Below are 17,500 nucleotides of genomic sequence, written 5' to 3'. Positions count from 1 at the left end.
AAATGTGTTTTACTTGCCAACATTAAAACAAGTTGTTGGACATTACAAGTCGTGTAATGAGGTGATGTTTTGGTTTGCACAAATGATGTGCTACAATGTTTATATCCCATTGCTTATAAGGCAAGCAAATGATGTGGAGGAAAATCCAGGTCCTACAATATTTGATATCATTGATCCAACAACCACTGTGTCCGCTGACTCTAGTCAAGGAAGTGAAACAATCTTTGGTGTGAATGCTGGTAAAGTAATGTGTAGCAATGTCACTTCCTGGTATAATACCATCAAATACAAGATAATATCTTGTATTTGATGGTATATCATAGCAGTATGTGACATTGCTACACATTGCTTCCAGCATTCACACCAAAGGTTGCTTCATTTCCTTGACTAGAGTCAGCGGACACAGTGGTTGTTGGATCAATGATGTCAAACATTGTAGGACCTGGATTTTCCTCCACATCATCAACTGTATTTTTAGGTATTGCTAATGCTGTGTGTACCATCAATGTTTATTACTGCTACTCCAGTAGATGCTGCTAGTAACACTGTTGGAATCTCAGGATTCATTGGAGCATGTCTATAGGTTTTTACTACAGTGTGGTAAAGTGTTTTAATCAAATGGCTTTTCCCAGCACCACCACCTCCAGTTATAAACAAATAAACTGGTTCAACATTTTGTGACTTCAGACTGTTGAGGTTTTCATTTTATTTCTAGTCCATGAAAGCACCCTGTTGTAAGCTTTAGGTTGCGTTTTTTATTATGTAATGATCTACATGTAACTGATCGACGTAATTGGTCATCAGATATTTCTCTTGGCTGTTTATACATTGTTACTGGTGATGGACTGATTTCCAGTAGTGTGGGGATTTGCACCAAGCTCTGAGAGTACTTGTTCATTGAACACCTCATCTAGTGATGATTCATCTTAGAATTCTAGTTGAATTTCAGCATTCTTTTGATCATTTATAAGATCATATGAATGTATGACAGTGCCATGCTTGTTTCTTAGCCAATCTAGTGCTTCTGTTACTGGTAAATAGCTGATAGAGATGATGTAGCGTGCAGAAAGAGTTGTCTAAACTGTGCAAATGGCATTAAGAGAAATTTTAGTGGCAAGTCATCGATGTAAAATTCTGCACAGGGCTGAAATTTGAAGCATACTTAAGGAACTCATTTCACTGCTGCATTGTTATGGCAAATTTTAAACCAATCACGCTTGGTAAAAGTGAGACCGTAGTACCAAATTCTGTAAGGGCTGAATGGAGTTAAGCTAAGCATAAGACCCCAAGTACGCATTGCGGACCTATTTTTGTTACTGAGACTGCCAACAGAGACAGTATTTCCTGTTTGTTAATTGCATACAAAGATGTGAATTAAAGCTCTCTTGTTGAAAAAGTTAAATGGCTGATGTATTAATTAAAATATGTCATCACAAAAAACATGCTTCCTTTTTTGCAGAGTCCATTCAATACAGGTTTTTAACTATAATAGAAATGTCTGTTGAATAAAGGTACTTTTTACATTAAATGTTGGAGAAAATTTAAACATGGGGACTTGTCCTCTGCTTTAAGGAGAGTGTCTGCTTAATACAGGTTTGACTGTATTATTATTGTCAATTTGAATACTGGACAGAAAGAGTTGTGAGAAATGGAGGAAAAAAAATAGATTAGAGGCTTCAATAAGGGTGTAAACAGGCACAGGGATTTTAAGAAAGGAGAAATTTAAATTAGGTGCAGGGATTGCATTGTGGAATTGGAGGCTTCTGAAGATGCCTAGACTGCTAGCAGTCCCATAATTTCTGGATAGTCAAGAAGCAAGAAAATCAGAAAGCGCACAGCGTGGTGAGACTGGAGCAAGGGGAAAAACAAGAAGAGATTGGCCAGCTCCCCCTCCAACCATTCGCTGCAGCATTTGTGTGCACCTTAATTCTTGACTATCCAGAAGGGATCGACTGATGATAGAAGAGGCCCAAGGGGAAGGACTAATAAGGCCATAGATGAGAAAACTGCACTGTGATAGGTAACAACATTTTGCTCTTGAAATAATAATTATTTTTAGAATAATAATACAGTTCTTAAAATGCATTATACATAAGTCTCAATGCTTTTACATAAGAGGATTTAAAGTAATTACAAGAATAAGATTAAAAATTTACTATTAATACATGTAGGTTAAATGCATGTTTAAAAATGTTTTGAGCCTGGTTTTAAAGGAATCTAGTCATCCTGGCAGACAGGCATAACAATTATAATTATGAAATATCTGACCTGACCTGCTAATCGGCCTTTCTCGCAGTCGGAGACTGAATTACTACGGGTACAGCTCAGCGAGGTCAGACCGAAGGAGCTGTGCTTCCGGCTAGGCGCTCTGCCCCTGAACATGACACATGTATGACCTCTGAGCACAGCACCACAGCCTGATGGAATAGGCTGATTTTGAGGAGTGAGGAAAACCGGAGTACCCGGAGAAAAACCCTAGGAGCCAGAGTCGAACCCGGGTCACAGAGGCGGGAGGTATGGTTGATGACCACTAAACCACCGTGACTCCCCATTAAGCAAATGAAAGGATCGGTGGATGCATAGAATTGAACTTCTCACCTGGATATAAAGAGCTCCATCTACTGCTGCCTGAAGGTCATCAACACTGACAACTAGCTGAAACGCTTCCTTAGCAGTCACATTTTTGCTTCGCATCAATCCCTTGGCTTCCATATCACAAAGCTGAGCTTCAATACTGGAAAGTGCAGCAGGGATCTGACTAGCAACATTGTCATACAATGCAACATGGTAACCAGCACTGGAAAATATCTATAACAATGCAGTCAAATTTTATTGTTACTGAGTGTGTGATAGATGAAGCTTCACATCAAAGGAAAGATCTGTTTATCATTTGCATATGTGGTGTTAATACTGAATTTATAACAACTACCCAAGGCAAAAAATTACAGTCTTCCAAGGTTTCATTAGAAGCCGGCAACCGGCGAATTCTGCCGGCTACTCCTTAACTTATCACCGCCTACTTTTTCGATAAATTACACCATTGTTACTGTAAATTTTGATCCATTTTTATTTATTTTAATTCAATAAAACAACTAGAATATCAAGGAACCTCTTGCTGTATGTTTTGCTCCTTTTTGGAAATTGGATATTTTTATGAATTCCTAGTTATTTGCACTTGCCTTAGCCATGCAATCCATATAAACTCTACTGTACCAGTGCCATTATTTGGATGAATAGAGGAGAAAGACTGGTGCCAAATGATGCCTCAATCACATTCACTATGCCCTTCCGGTTTCCATGTGCAGTTTATTAAAAATCGAAGACACAACAAGAAAGCGGGCAGCTGGAGGCGATATTTTGTCGTATTTCAACAAGAGATCGAGGATGCAACAAAAATTGTCTTCTAACTTGGCCACGAGCAGCTACATGTTGTTGCTGAAAATGTCATTTCTGAGCTCCTAGATTTCAAAATTTTCTCAGGGAGTATCGTCACTGCCCCTTTCTTGCCACTGCCGCCTACTTCACAAAATCAGCTGCTTACTAAAATTATGTGTAAAATCCCATTTTCTCCAAAAAAAAAGAAACATTCATTTGATAAGTGGCACATGTACAGGGTGGCATGCAACAAAAAAAATCGTCATGCCTAGTGGGATTTCTACAATTATTATTGGTCCAGGAGCCATTTATATGTAAAGAGCGTGTAAAAGTTTATATACCGGTAAGTGAATTTCTATCTAACTCAAATTGCATCCACATTCCTTACTGTGCATAATGTAAATTCCTACACCATTAGATTGTTGATGTTACTTTCTCTGCGGGTTTTCCTAAAGGATGATGGTGTTGAAATGAGCAAAATCATGATCTTTGATAGAACCATCATTATTTAAAATTAAATTCAAGGGTGCCAATAATTATTGCAATACTATTGAACTTCTCCCATTCTGTAATTACTAGATGCCGAAGACATTTAAGCTTTGAACTTACCACTGACCAACATCTTCCAATCAATCCACTGTTCAATACATGCAAAAGACAAAAGGAGGCTGAAGTTTAATGCTTATATTTAATAGCCAGCTGAACTGCGATGAGCGTTACATTTATTTTGTCCAGCGATAAAGACATCACAGTTCTAGCAAGTAAGCAGCTTTGCAAAGGAGCTGAAAAAATCCAGGCTCAAATGTGACAAAAACCCAAGACCACGTGTTTGTGCTGTACATTCAGTATGCTCTTCAACTGGGCTAATCATGATATTTATAGGAAAATTCACCACTTGACGAGGGAATTCTGTATTAAATTTCACGCGAAAAACCGATATATCACATGAATCGTGAAGCAATGAGTGCGATATATCATCTTTTCAAGTAACATTAAACATGGAATTCATGAGTCAGGTGGTGAATTTTCCTTGAATCGCATAGCATTTTAAAAATGTCCTTGCATAGTTGAATGTTGCAGTATTTGAACTGTTACCTGTCAATAGCCAGCAAAGAGGAATCAAGCCAAATTACAAATTTAAAGATTATTTGCATTTTACAAATCTTTGTTTTTTGAACTTTAATTTACAGAGGGTCCATTTAACATTGAAAATCATCAAACTGAATGCACTGGGAGCTTTTAATATCGGGTATTTCACCAGCACAATTCATGAACTCGGGAAAAGCTCTTTGACAGCAGCTGAATTATAGGACAATGTGCATGATGATCCAAACAAACAATGTGTCAACTCAACAAATGCGCTGGAAAGTTGTTTGCCTCCAAGTATTAAACAGTTACTCAAATTGGACTTTAATTTAAAATGTACAACGTCCATTGCTAATGTGAGTTTTTGGGAGGCAAAATAAGCCAAAATTAAAAAACGGAGTAAACAGTGTGTTTTTTTTTTTCAACACACAGAACTGGTGTTGCTACCATTGGGATTAACATTCAATTGGATATTAATGAAATATTTACTGGCTTCTAGTTTATCTTCAAAGTACTCTACAACTGAAACCTGCTATTTCTCAACGCTGATGAACTAGCTTACAAGTGCTTTTTTCTCTTCCTTTAGTCATTTTTTCTTTTGCTATAGACTAGCTGCTGCCGATTCCTTGTGCTTGTAAGCGTATTTTAGCTAGCGGCTTCTTAGAAAATACCTTTTAAGGAAATCATACCAGTAATTAAAATCAAATAAGGAAAATCTTTTGTCTCCTCCCTTCAGTCAGGCTTTTGCTTTGGAAACGGAGACAACGTTTTTGAAAACATAATAATTTCTAAATAAATAATGCTTCTTACATTGCCACAGTGCAATAACAGTCAGCCTCACTTTTATTAAAGTCACAATTCCACAAATTAACACAAGTCCGACCTGTCAGATCAAATGTTGGTTTTTGAGGAGAGGGAAAAGACAGAGTACCCAGAGAAAAACCTCTCGGAGCAGACAAACTCATCCACATATGACACTGAGGCTGGGAATTGAACCCGCACTGCATTGGTGGGAAGTGAGTGCTCTCACCACTATACCAGCCCTGCATCCTTGCAATTCAGGGGTTAATTTCAATAAAATTTGAAGTTGGTACTTGGTTTCAATGAGTATAAAAATAATTATTATAACCGACTGTTGTCATTGTCAAAATTAATTTTTATCTTAGGTCTGAAAGAACCTGTCTTTGATTACTTCAATTTATGGACAAAAGTAGCCAACTTCTCTGAGTGAAGTAGCCAACTTGAAGGTACTTGACGGTACTTTTTGAAACCACTAGTATGGTAACGGAGAGGAGAGGAAAGGAAAGGAACTTTATTTAAGTGTCTAGTTGTTCTAGCACTGGAGCACTAATTGGGGACAATGTAAACTGAAATTAACAATTAATGCAATTCAAGTCAAATGTTGGTCTTTGAAGAGAGGGGAAATCAGAGCACCCAGAGAAAACCTCTCAGTGCAGAGTAAAGAACCAACAAACTCAACCCACAAGATAATGTTGCCGAGTCTGGGAATCCAACCCAGGGCATTGGTGGGAGGCGAGTATATAACTCTCACCATAGCACTATACAATACAAATACATACATAGTATTACTTATAATTATTGACCGCTCCCCATAGGGGCTTTTCAGGGCAAATGAAACCCAACGAAACGACAGAACAGAACAACAACAACAACTGTTAAGAATCCCAACTGGCTGGAGGCAAACCAGTTGGCTTATTTACAAGTGCAGCTGGGAAGTTGAACCAGGGGCTACCAGGATCAAATTCAACGAGTGGTTAGCGCAGGTCTTGAAACCGGGATCTCCGGATCTCAAGGCAAGCGCCCAGTAACCACTGGACCACACTGCCTCCTATACTTAATTATGGCTTTCATGAATATACGTTTGGCAAATTTATTGATCTCTCACATTTTCAATCAAGCACAGGATATTCAAGGAGAACACTGCTGACTGAGATATCATAGTACACTTGTTAAAATTAACAAGGGTTTGATCAATAACATTTGAACATGAGAATGTCATTTGGCTATACCTCCACCTTTTGTAACTATAACCGTAACAGAGTACAATGTACATGTATGTAACATGGACTTTACATAAATTTTGACTTGTAAGTTTAAAGTACAAGTGCAGTCGGTTACAAAGTATCTTGCAAATTTCAACTTCACAAATCAGATTGTTCAAACAAACTGGAATTCCTGTAAATTACATGCTCTCAGGAATCAAAGCAGGGAAAATCAGAAGACAGATTGGCATCACAGTCTGGCAAGAAGTAATTAACTGGAAAAAAAATCTGACAGCCGTCCATTGTCAATGGGCCGGTCTGATTTTCCCATTGCTCAGGTGCAAGAGCAGATTCTGGACGTGTTGGTTATACAATCAATCAATCAAATCAATTAACCTGCCAATAATTGCCACTTTTCCTTTGCTGGGGAGTGGAGAAGTCATCCTGTGTTGAAAAATGTAAACAAAAATAAATTTGTCAGCATATCAGATTCCTGCAGTGTTAGATGGAGGAAAAGGGCCAGGCTTCGATTAAGCAACATCACTTGATTTTATTCAACATACATCCTGCATCCAACTCCACCCCCTTCTCCCAAACAAAAGGTTACAACTATAACAAAACAACAAGAACACCAACAACAACTATGTCAAAATGAATGTGGTGCACAGTCCAATGTTTGACTATTGGTTTAAGCATTCTGGTGGTTTCACAGCTTTGACTGGTCTAGCTGTGGTGACTTCAGGACTTGGGGTGGACAGAGCTGGGGGGGGGCACAATCTTTAAATGGGGTTTTAAAGGAAGTTGCTGTTACTGATGTCTGCTGAACTGGGGGTATCTTTGTGGTCAGAGGCCTTAATACTATGTTCTTGGCTCTGGCTCTGGAGTTGTAGTAGAGTAAAGAGGCCCTGAGCGGTGTCTGACATTTGCAGACTGCAGACTGCAGACAAATAGCGCTGATAAACAGTATTTAAGTCTTCTAAACACCCATTTCAAATAGCGCTGATAAGAATCCATTTTAAAACGGTTAGCTTTCAATAATTGCGAAAGCTAACTGTTTTAAAATGGGTTCTATAGACTTAAATACTCTTTATCAGTGCTATTTGTCTGCAGTCTGCAGTCTGCAAGACTGCAGTGGTGAGAGCACTCGCCTCCCACCAATGTGGCCCGGGTTCGATCCCCGGACTCGGCGTCATATGTGGGTTGAGTTTGCTGGTTCTCTACTCTGCACCGAGAGGTTTTCTGCAGGCACTCCGGTTTCCCCTCTCCTCAAAAACCAACATTTGACTTGATTTACTTTCATTGTTCATTTCAGTTTACAGTGTCCCCAATTAGCGCTCCAGCGCTAGAACGACTAGACACTTAAATAAAGTTCCTTTCCTTTCCTTTCCTTTTCTGCAAATGTCAGACACCGGGCCCTGCGCCAGGTTAAATTAAAAGCACCCTAATCATTATATTGCTAAGAATAAGGATTGTTATTGCAATCAAAAATCCAAAAGGCAAAATTTAATATAACAATAGTACGATTCAGTTTCTTGTTAGAAATTAGGGGTAGCCCATGGGCCTGGACCTTGAATCTCGCGGGGCCATGCATATTTTCTATATGTTCCCCCCGGCCCGGAGTGCGAAATGCGGTGCTGAGAGAGTTTGAGCATCTTTCAGCTGCGGCCCGTTACTAGAAAACCTTCATGCTTTTTTCTCTTTGCTCTCATTTGATCGATTTTACTTTTATTGTTAATTACACCGGACTTGTCGGGTACATTGATATAAATAAATAAATGAGTCATTTAAGAAACTGATAAGATTCTACCCGTCCTGGATTGTTTTCTTTCTACTCATTCACTTTGTTTGTAATTCATGAGGCTTGTGCCACACAGCACATGCATCGAGGGACAAAAAAAACATTTATAAAGTAATAGCTACCTATAATAACTGACAACAAACGAGCCCCGTTCAGCGTCAATGTCGGGTCCGGTACCAAGAAACTTTCCCTTTCTTACACTTCAGGAACAATGACGACGTAATATTTCTGTCCGATGAGCGAATCAACTTCCTTGTCACTAGGGCCGGGAGAGATAAGTCTGCGTTTGAAAAAAAAAATTCACTCAGGATGAGAAAGAGACTCCATAAGGGAAAGAATAAAGGCAAAAACAATATAAAAAGAAGTTCTTACTCCTTCAATTGCTTTTTCACCGAAACCATTCAATAATATTTCACTTAAAAAGAAAGATATCCTATGCCTACCCTGGATAGTTGAGATTTATTTCCAACAACACGGGTGGAGATGGGTTTTCCCCTCGGGAAAAGTCCCGGTAACGAACTATTTCAACTGAACTTTCTGCCTTCGTTGGTTGTTTCACTTTGTCAGGGGACTTTTAGCGCAATTTTCAACGGAAAAGGTAACTTGTTTTCAAATTTATTTGAAAGGAGCTTTCAACCAAGGTTTGAAGTTTACTATGGACTAGATTTAATTAATTACGTGAACTATATTTCTCAAAATTCCTGACAGGAAGTTACTTCCTCTTTCAGACGTGTCATAAGAATCGTCATCGTTAAATTGCTTTGAAAGTCCGAACGTTCAGACCATCTTCTACTTAACTATATTCCTGCTGAAGTTGCGGATACAAAATCTGAACGTTAGACGGATTATCAACATTAGTTAATTGGTTTTCAAAGAAGATGGCTGCCTGCTTCCAACCTCCTAGCCATCTGTTTGAACGCAACATTTCTCTAAACGACCTGGATTTGGCCTTGGACGTACGAGAAATTGTCCGTAAAGATGTCGTGGTACCAGAAGAAGCCACTAAGCACCGCCATCTTGGTGATTCAACTAAGTACTCCTTCGTTTTGCCATCACTTCAAAGCCTCGAAGATGAATTTCGTAAATTTGTGTTCAGCTTTCTTGTGGATGGTCACATATTGAGGGAATTGGAGACAGCCAGGAGGCTGAATTGGTGTAGCTCGCTGTGTCGCATGGTTACCGTTAACACTTTAGGTGATGGTAACTGCCTAATGCATGCAGCTTCCATTGGAATGTGGGCTGTCAATGACCGTTATCAAACCTTGAGAAAGACTGTTTATGAGGCACTCGTGGAGGACTTGGAAGGTACAAGTAAGTTAATTCAATGGGAGAGGTAAATGAGCCCCCTCCCCCCCCCCCCCCCTTCCCCCGCAAGATGAGGTCCATCAGAATTCAACTGGTAGGATTCCTTGCACAAAGGCATCGACAAAAAAGAGAGGCGATAGGAAAGGTTTTTTCAAAGAGTAATCCGACTAGAAATCCTACTAGTAGGAATCTACTCACCCATACCCTGAGGTAGGATCGTAAATGCAACGTCCCATGGTCAAGGGATTTCATTGCAGTTTTTGTGGTATCCCTTCCTTCGTCTTTGCTCCCAAGCTGCATCTATTTAATAGCACATTTTATTATTTCTTGTTCTACAGTACAGTTTCTGTGTCTTGCAGTATGAGCTCCTTTGACCTCTTGGACTGCCTTGACCCATTTAATTTGATTACCAAAAGTTTTGGTTGCATTGTTTCTCGGTGTATACTATAAAGTGATAAAATTAATTTACCAGGGCCATAAGAGCCTTCAAGTTGCAAATCATTTTAACTTGTCCTACTGCAACAGTAGTGTCGAATACTTAGGATTACCCAAGTTTCTGTCCATGGATGATGGCAGAATTGGGCAAAAAATGTGAATTATGGTACTTGTAGAGGACATTGTTATAAAGGGAACTGATGTGTGTGAATAACAATGCCCTAAAACAGAAGTGATGATCAACGATGCACCATGATCTAAACATAGTTGTTTATGCAAGGTCAATAGGCCATTTTCATTTTTTAAAATAAAAAAAATTAAGTCAAAAACATAACGGTATTAACCTCAAGACTCTTTCAGAGAAATGCCTTTCCTTGCGTGGTGAAAGCACTCATTTCAAAACAACAGTGGAGAGCAATGGTGAAATTCTCTCTCTCATACAGGGCTTCTGATAGGTCATAGAAAAAAGTCATTTTGCGGGATTTTCAGGGACAAATAAATTTGCGAAAAAACGGCTGATTTCGCTGGAATTTCCTTGGCCAATTTTGCTGGTAAGCGATTGGTTTTGCACTGATTTAACGAACGTTTTTAATGAAAAAATACAGCAATTTTGTCAATTTTTTTTTTTTTTTTTTGGGGGGGGGGGGGGGTGGGGAATGATGAGCTTTAGCCTATGCCATAGCAACAGCAATGGAAACTTATCAAATGAATGTTGCCTTTACTAAACTGTCAATTTTGCAGGAAGATTTGAGTGTTAGGCAGTGCGGTTTGCTATTTGTTTTGACCATGAGGTTCCTTTTAAATAACAGAGATCATCATTTGCTATTTCAACATCAATGCGCCCAAGAAATGCTTCAATGGCAAACTGCATGCCCAGTTTTTCGAAACAATTACTGATCATCTATTTTAAGAACGCTTAGTAGTTTTGGGATGTTGTTTGCTTATTGCAGTGACAAAGTTTCAAGAGAAATTTGTAAGTTTATGGCAAGCAAACAGTCCCAATAGCCAAGATAAGTTTTGAATATGATGTACCAACAAGTGTTTGGTAAGATTAATATTTCTGGAGAATTTTGGGTGTTTTTATGAATTCACGGATTTACCTGAATTTCGCAGCTCTGCGACCGCACAGAAATATCAGAAGCCCTGCTCATGGAATTAAAAATAAACTGTCTTTGCAAACCACCTGTCAAAAGTTTTGTGAAACGCACTGTAACAGTTACAAGTTCGACGTACTAATTTTACATAGAACAATGCGTTTAATAGTTTCAGCACCCTAATAATTATATCAAATACTAATAATAGTAATATACGAGGCTGTCTTGTAAGTAAAGGAAAGGTTTCCATTCAATCTGGTCTAAATATGTTTTTCCTGGTTTTGTTATAAGGTTTCTACCACAACCGTTGGAAAGCTGAAGAACACCGTCAAGTGTTGACTCAAACTGGTGGATTTGAACGAACAGAGCAGCAGTGGGCCTATGAATGGGAGGAAGTCATAAGGCTAGCATCGCAGTCTCAATATCCTTATGGTGCCAGTGGTGCACAGTATGGAAGCCTGGAAGAAATCCATATTTTTGTCCTGGCAAACATCTTGCGTCGGACCATAATTGTGGTGTCAGATGAAACGTTGAGAGGACATTTTGATGAATCATATGCACCAATTAACTTTGGAGGCATTTACTTGCCACTGTTGTGGGACTCCATTGACTGTGTAAAAAGTCCATTGGTCATTGGTTATGCTGATGGTCATTTTACAGCAGTTGTCAGCATTGAAGATGGAAAATTAGACCTTGGTGTCGAAAGTGGGTCAGCGCCAACTGCGGCTAACTGCATCCATGCAGTGCCACTGGTCAAGTTTGATGGAACCCCCTTGCCTGTTCATTTTCTGTTTGATTATGAAGAGCCTATGGCAAGTGACCGTCTGCGACAGTACTTGGACTGTGCTAAAGTGCCCATGACAAGCAATTCTGGTGAATCTAGATCTAGCATTGTTGTTGCAAAGCTACATTTTGTTGAGCAGCCTCCTTGCATGAAAGGTCTTATCCAGAGGTATTTTGCAAAGGCTAGAGAGGAGTACCAGCGCATGTCAAAAAGCAGGCAGAAGAGGCCACAGTTTCAGCCAGGCATACAACAACTACCTCCTCAGTTTGTCTGTTGTAAGACTCAGGGGTGTGAATTCTTTGGATCTACAGAAACTGGCTATCGTTGTTCCAAGTGTTTAAATGAGTATCTCAAGAGTGTGGGAGCAGCTAGTCAACCAAGTCCACATGCTCCTGCTAGGCAGCTTTCGACAGGGCAGCAAAAAGGAGGCTCAAAGGCCAATTCAGCCACCACATCCATGAATCTCCCAATTTCAACCTCCAGGAAGTGCGGCACCACTGGTTGCAAGTATGCAGCTGTCCCTGAGCAAGGTGGCCTTTGTGAAAGATGCTTTGATGCTGAGAGAAGTGCTGAAGAATTAGCAGCAAGCATTAATGATGTCCATTTGGCAACTGCAACTCCATGTGCAAACCAAAGGAATGGTTGTCAGTTCTTTGGCCTGCCAGAACATCATAATTTGTGTTCCAGATGCTACAGAGCCTTCAGTCTGCAAATGGAGAACAGTCTGGGTGTGGGTTCCCCCAATGGATTGCCCCCCAGTAGTCCAATAGCAACTGCAGCTGCTGGTTTTGTTCCCTGCCACACTCCAAGCTGTAATTCTCCTGGTATTCCAGCCTTGTATGGCATGTGTTTTGTCTGCTACACAGGATGCATCCACAGTTTTATAAACTCAGGAGGAAGATTAGTGGGAAATTCTGCTTCATCCAGTGCTCGGCCTGCTTCCTTGCCATCACCTCCACCAGATGTCACCAACAGAAACCAGGCACCTTTTGGAGCAGTTGCTGGAAAGAAAGGGGTGCTGTGTGCCTCTCCTGGTTGCTTAAATGAAGGGGTGTTTCAGTTCAAAGATCTGTGTGAAGAATGTTACAGAGGGAGATCAGCTGTGTCTTTGCAAATGACAAACAACGGAGGGCCAGCTTCATCCATGGCACAAACAGCAGTTACATGTAGTTTTCCAGTGATGCAACCTCCTCCAAGCACTGTGACAGCAACACCATCAGTGGCACCAACTTATCAAATGGCATCAGGTTCATCAGGCCATCAAGTGGCATCAGCTTTATCAAATCCCTCATGCCGACGTTTTGAAGGTCAGGTCCAAGGCTCTTCATTGGGTAGTTCTGAGGTGCGATCTCAGTATCCATTGTTGCCACTAGATGCGATTACTACAACAGGCTCGACAGCACCAAGGACATCTCAAGCACAAAGAGCCCTTTCTGGAGCAAGCAAAAAAACCGGGCCAAAAGCTGGTCAGGTTGCTGTTCCTTCGACTTCTGCTCCTGCTACAGTTGTTTCTACTGCACAGTCTACCCAAGCTGCAAAAAATAAATGTGCAATGGGATGTGGTGAACCAGCAGTTGAGGATAATGGCCTTTGTCGGATTTGCTATGCAAGGGCCTTTCAGCTTGAATTAAACAGGGAACCAGAGCCAAAACCATCCAGACAACAAGGAGCAACAGCATCTGCAATCCCTGGCAATAAGGTAGGGGTTTTTGCAGTTTGTTGGAGTGAACAAGTATGTATGCACTTGAAAGCTCTTTCTCAGAGATCTTTAACTGTGAGAATGAAGAAAATCCCGACCATTACATTTCTCCATGAGAACGTGATTTGAGTCACTGAATGAATTTTGAACAAATTTCACTCGTTTTAGGCAATTTATTTAATAGGTGACAAATTCTTTTTGACTCTGTCAGCTTTTCTGGGACCAGTTCATAAAGAAACGAAGAGGTAGATTTTTCCAGTCGCGACGGGTTTAAAAATGTAAAACATTTCCGGTTCAATCTCGGAAACGTAATGTAATGTAATCTGAAGGTTTTTGCGTATAAATATAAATTTTCCAGCAACTCATCATGTCATTACTTTGAATCGAACTCTACCCTTTATGAAATTGCAATTTGTTGCACTTGTATCCTTGTTTATTTACAAGGAACCACTTGCTTCTTACATTCTTTTAACCTGAAGCTCATGACCTTTGAAGCGTTTAATTCTGGTTTAGAGGTGGGTTTTTTTTTTTTAGTTTAAAGTTTCCTTATTTGGATGTAACGTAGTGCGTGCATTTTCCCGCGAGTGCAGCTTCGATCATATTTTTCCCAATATTTGGGTAATCGTGAAGAAGAGCTCCCCAAAAAACCTGTCAAAAACTGTCAGCCGACAGTTGGGCAACAGTCGGCCGACTGTTGGCCGACATTCGGCCGACAGTTGACCGACAGTCGGCCGACAGGTTTTTCTGGGAGCTCTTCTTGACAATTACCAATATTTGGGCATAAAATTGGTGTCCTAAAATGGCCAGCTTTGTTCCAAGGAAAAGAGTTGCAAGTTACACCCTTCAAGGTCATGTGCTTCTGTTTTAACTTATTGATTTATGGTTTTTTAGTCAAAAAATTTGTGATGTCGCAGATGCATGGGTTAGTGTTGTTACTGGAGATTTCTATACGCCTTTATTGTTCCTACAGTATATGTGTTTACCTTATTCAGGAGCGAGGGTGGCGCAGTAACTAGTGAGAGCACGCGCCTCCCACCATTGTGGCCCGGGTTCGATTCCCAGACTCGCCGTCATATGTGGATTGAGTTTGTTAGTTCTCTACTCTGCACAGACAGGTTAAATCTCCGGGTACTCCGGTTTTCCCATCTTGTCAAAAACCAACCTATACTTTCATAGGACTTAACTGAAGAGAGTGTGATGTGAAGTGCTAAGCTTCACATGACACTCTATTCAGTTAACTCTGTTCAAATATAAGCGCTACACGGCCAACGTTTGCAAAAACGTAATCCTCCCTTGTACTTATACTTTGATAGAGCGACTTTCATATGACCTTGAAAAACAAACGTAAAAACTGAACGTAAACAAAATTGCAAAACATTTTGATTGGCTTATCGAACAAAAACAAACGAGCGAATTTTCATTGGCTTAGCGAACGCGGATGCAAATAACGTCATCTTCCCTTGAAACTTTCTGGAAATTGTCGCTGTGACGTCATTTGAAGTGCAGTAATGTGATTGGCCAATCGAACCGTTTACTACCCATATTAGGAATTCCTTGGCAAGAATAAAGGAGAAGCTTTGTTTTAATCTTGCCAAGCATTGGTCCGTGAAACAAATTACGAACACTTTTTCAAGGTCATTCTCATTCTCTATCAGTTGGTTTGATTTAATTTCTCTTCAGTGTTCCCAATTAGTACCCTAGCGCAAAATGCATTTGACAATTAAAATTCATTGTTATTTCTTTCCCAGGTGAAAGCAAGAACCGCTAGTGTCCCTACCAGTCCCAGTAGAACCCTGCAAACAACTGAACCAGTAGCAACAACTAAGAAGGCTGGGGTCAAGAATCCACTGCCATGCACCACTCCAGGGTGTCTAAATTTTAGTATTCAGGGAGTAGATGGCTTATGCGAGGAATGCCTTCGCAAAAAGGGAAATTCTCCCTTGCTTGCCGAGTCAGCGCCACAAAGTAACAATTCCCAGGGCTTCAACAGTGGCTTTGTTAGTCGTCCCGTGGAACAAAATCGACATTTTGACAGCATTGCAGCCGGTCCACTCCATCCACCCGTTCAAGTCTGCCAGACTCAAAGTCACTTGTATCGATCAGAAGAGGCTGTGCGTTTTGGCGGAAATGTTCATGGCATGAAATGCCGTCAAGAAAACTGCACATTATTTGGAACACCAGAAACGAATGGTTACTGCTCTCGGTGCTTTTTGGAGAGCACAATACCTCAGTCAGGACCATTCTCAATCCCAGGTGATGTTATGACTATTATTATTGTATTTATTTATTTATTTGTTTATTTATTTATTTATTTATTTTGAATTTCAGCTTGCAGCACTAGATACGTCTTTCACGTGTCAGTCCTTTATATCAAATTAACGAATTACCAACTCTGATGAAAACTAGAGAACTGCAATGTAAAATTTATAATGGGCGTGTCCTAAATCTGGTCGTTCTTGACGAGTTTTACCTCGAGTAACACGCCAAGCTATCAGAAAATATGAAAATCCTGCGCATAAGCAACTTGCTAACTCGACAAATCCTTAGCTGGAATACTTGCATAGTGTTTTCGTAACCAATGCAATGAACAATGGTGCAGAAGACTGTCAGATTTGTCTCTGCGAAATTTCGTTTGGCGGAGGTAGGGGGTGGTTAGAAGGAGAGATTTCACTAAATGGTTTCTAACTAAAAACATTGCTTAACGTAACATTTATTTCACAGTCATTCATCCTCACTTTCAAGAGTAAAAACCAATCATTTTGCGTGCTAGTTTTACCTTGTAGACAAAGGTCCTTATTACAGCGAAATAGTTTCACACGCGCGCTGAATGAGCGATCGAAAGCTAGTGGTATACAATGATTGGTTTCCGAGATTTCAGTAGTTGATGACACAGTTCACTCTTCGTTGCAGCATCCAATTAACCTTGATGTTTGTTGTCCTTTTTTCCGGCAGATTTTCCATCTGAAACTTCATCTCGCTCAGAGCCATTGTTACGCGAGGGATGCCTTGTTACGGGATGCCCGAAACTCGCCGCTCCTGACAAACATGGTCACTGTGAAGACTGTTTTAAAAGGTTTCACGAAGATGCGCATGATGTGAGGGATTCAATCAAGAATTAAAATCTCCACTGTTTTAAAGGGAATAAAACTGTGAAGATTGTATGCCGTGACTTGGCATTCTCGGTTCATGTTAACAAATCGAACATTGCTTTAGGTCGTTGGAATTTTACCCGTAATCGGGCAAATCCATGCAACAAGCTTATCTATTTAAACTCATTACCGTAGCGCCGTAGAGAAGAACCGCGCTACCCCTGCAAAACGAGATGAGGTTGGGGCTGGGCACTAGTCATGGCCTTGCACTGACTCATCATAAATATTGTAATCTTAGTTGAGGGATAAGTAAAGAAATTGCAAAAGATAGTATTGGCTGCAGTTAGAGGAATAGACTGTTTTTAAACTTTTATTTTGCTTCAACTTGCTTATTCAAAAATTTATGTATGATTTGTGACGATAAAAGTAATTTAAGGAATATAGATAAAAAAGCGTTACTCTGTAAATCGATGACTTGCAGACGGGTAGCTCTTTCTCGAATGTATACTCTGATATGTTTATATAATGACAACCATTAGTGTAATGTAAATTAAGGGACAAATTGTCTAAGTCTGTTAGTTTTTTGAAGTGTCAATTACCTCAACTCAGTTTTGTGAGTTTTTGTTATTTATTCTCCGAAATTGTGTTATTTTTAGAACCTTTGGATTGAAAATTCACTTTTTAATTTGCTTTGAAAGGCGGAAAAAGTGGTCATACTTTGATCTATAACCGAGCAATTATGCGAACTCGGTTCAATACCCGGTTGACGTCAAAAATTATTTTCAAAGAACAAGAAAAATTCAAAGCAGTCTATGGCGTCAACGCGGTGTAA

At 40.0% G+C, this 17,500-nt stretch overlaps 2 protein-coding genes across 3 annotated transcripts in view; one reads left to right on the top strand and one right to left on the bottom strand.

Moving 5' to 3' along the window:
- LOC138052288 (lambda-crystallin-like) overlaps positions 1-8,492 on the bottom strand; it is a 21,906-nt gene extending 13,414 nt beyond the window's left edge. Inside the window, exons 1-4 of the mRNA XM_068898693.1 lie at positions 8,385-8,492; positions 6,861-6,908; positions 3,985-4,012; positions 2,599-2,808 (exon numbers count right to left, since the gene is read on the bottom strand). Coding sequence (XP_068754794.1) covers positions 2,599-2,808; positions 3,985-4,012; positions 6,861-6,907 — 285 coding nt within the window. The 5' untranslated portion in view covers position 6,908; positions 8,385-8,492. The remainder of the gene's footprint in view (positions 1-2,598; positions 2,809-3,984; positions 4,013-6,860; positions 6,909-8,384) is intronic.
- A 291-nt stretch (positions 8,493-8,783) lies between these two features.
- Positions 8,784-17,500, top strand: part of LOC138052286 (tumor necrosis factor alpha-induced protein 3-like) — a 9,017-nt gene continuing 300 nt past the window's right edge. Inside the window, exons 1-5 of one of the 2 annotated variants that reach the window (XM_068898692.1) lie at positions 8,784-8,860; positions 8,991-9,567; positions 11,388-13,579; positions 15,328-15,832; positions 16,532-17,500. The exon at positions 16,532-17,500 is cut by the window's right edge and continues 300 nt beyond it. In XM_068898692.1, the coding sequence (XP_068754793.1) occupies positions 9,141-9,567; positions 11,388-13,579; positions 15,328-15,832; positions 16,532-16,698 (3,291 nt within the window). In that variant the 5' untranslated portion in view covers positions 8,784-8,860; positions 8,991-9,140 and the 3' untranslated portion in view covers positions 16,699-17,500. Of the gene's footprint in view, positions 8,861-8,990; positions 9,574-11,387; positions 13,580-15,327; positions 15,833-16,531 lie in introns of those variants that run through there. The other variant, XM_068898691.1, reaches the window with a different exon arrangement.

Source organism: Montipora capricornis, chromosome 6, assembly GCF_036669925.1.
Source record: "Montipora capricornis isolate CH-2021 chromosome 6, ASM3666992v2, whole genome shotgun sequence".
Taxonomy (NCBI): Eukaryota; Metazoa; Cnidaria; class Anthozoa; order Scleractinia; family Acroporidae; genus Montipora; species Montipora capricornis.
Note: the sequence above shows the minus strand (reverse complement) of the source record. Positions and strands in the feature narration are given on the sequence as shown.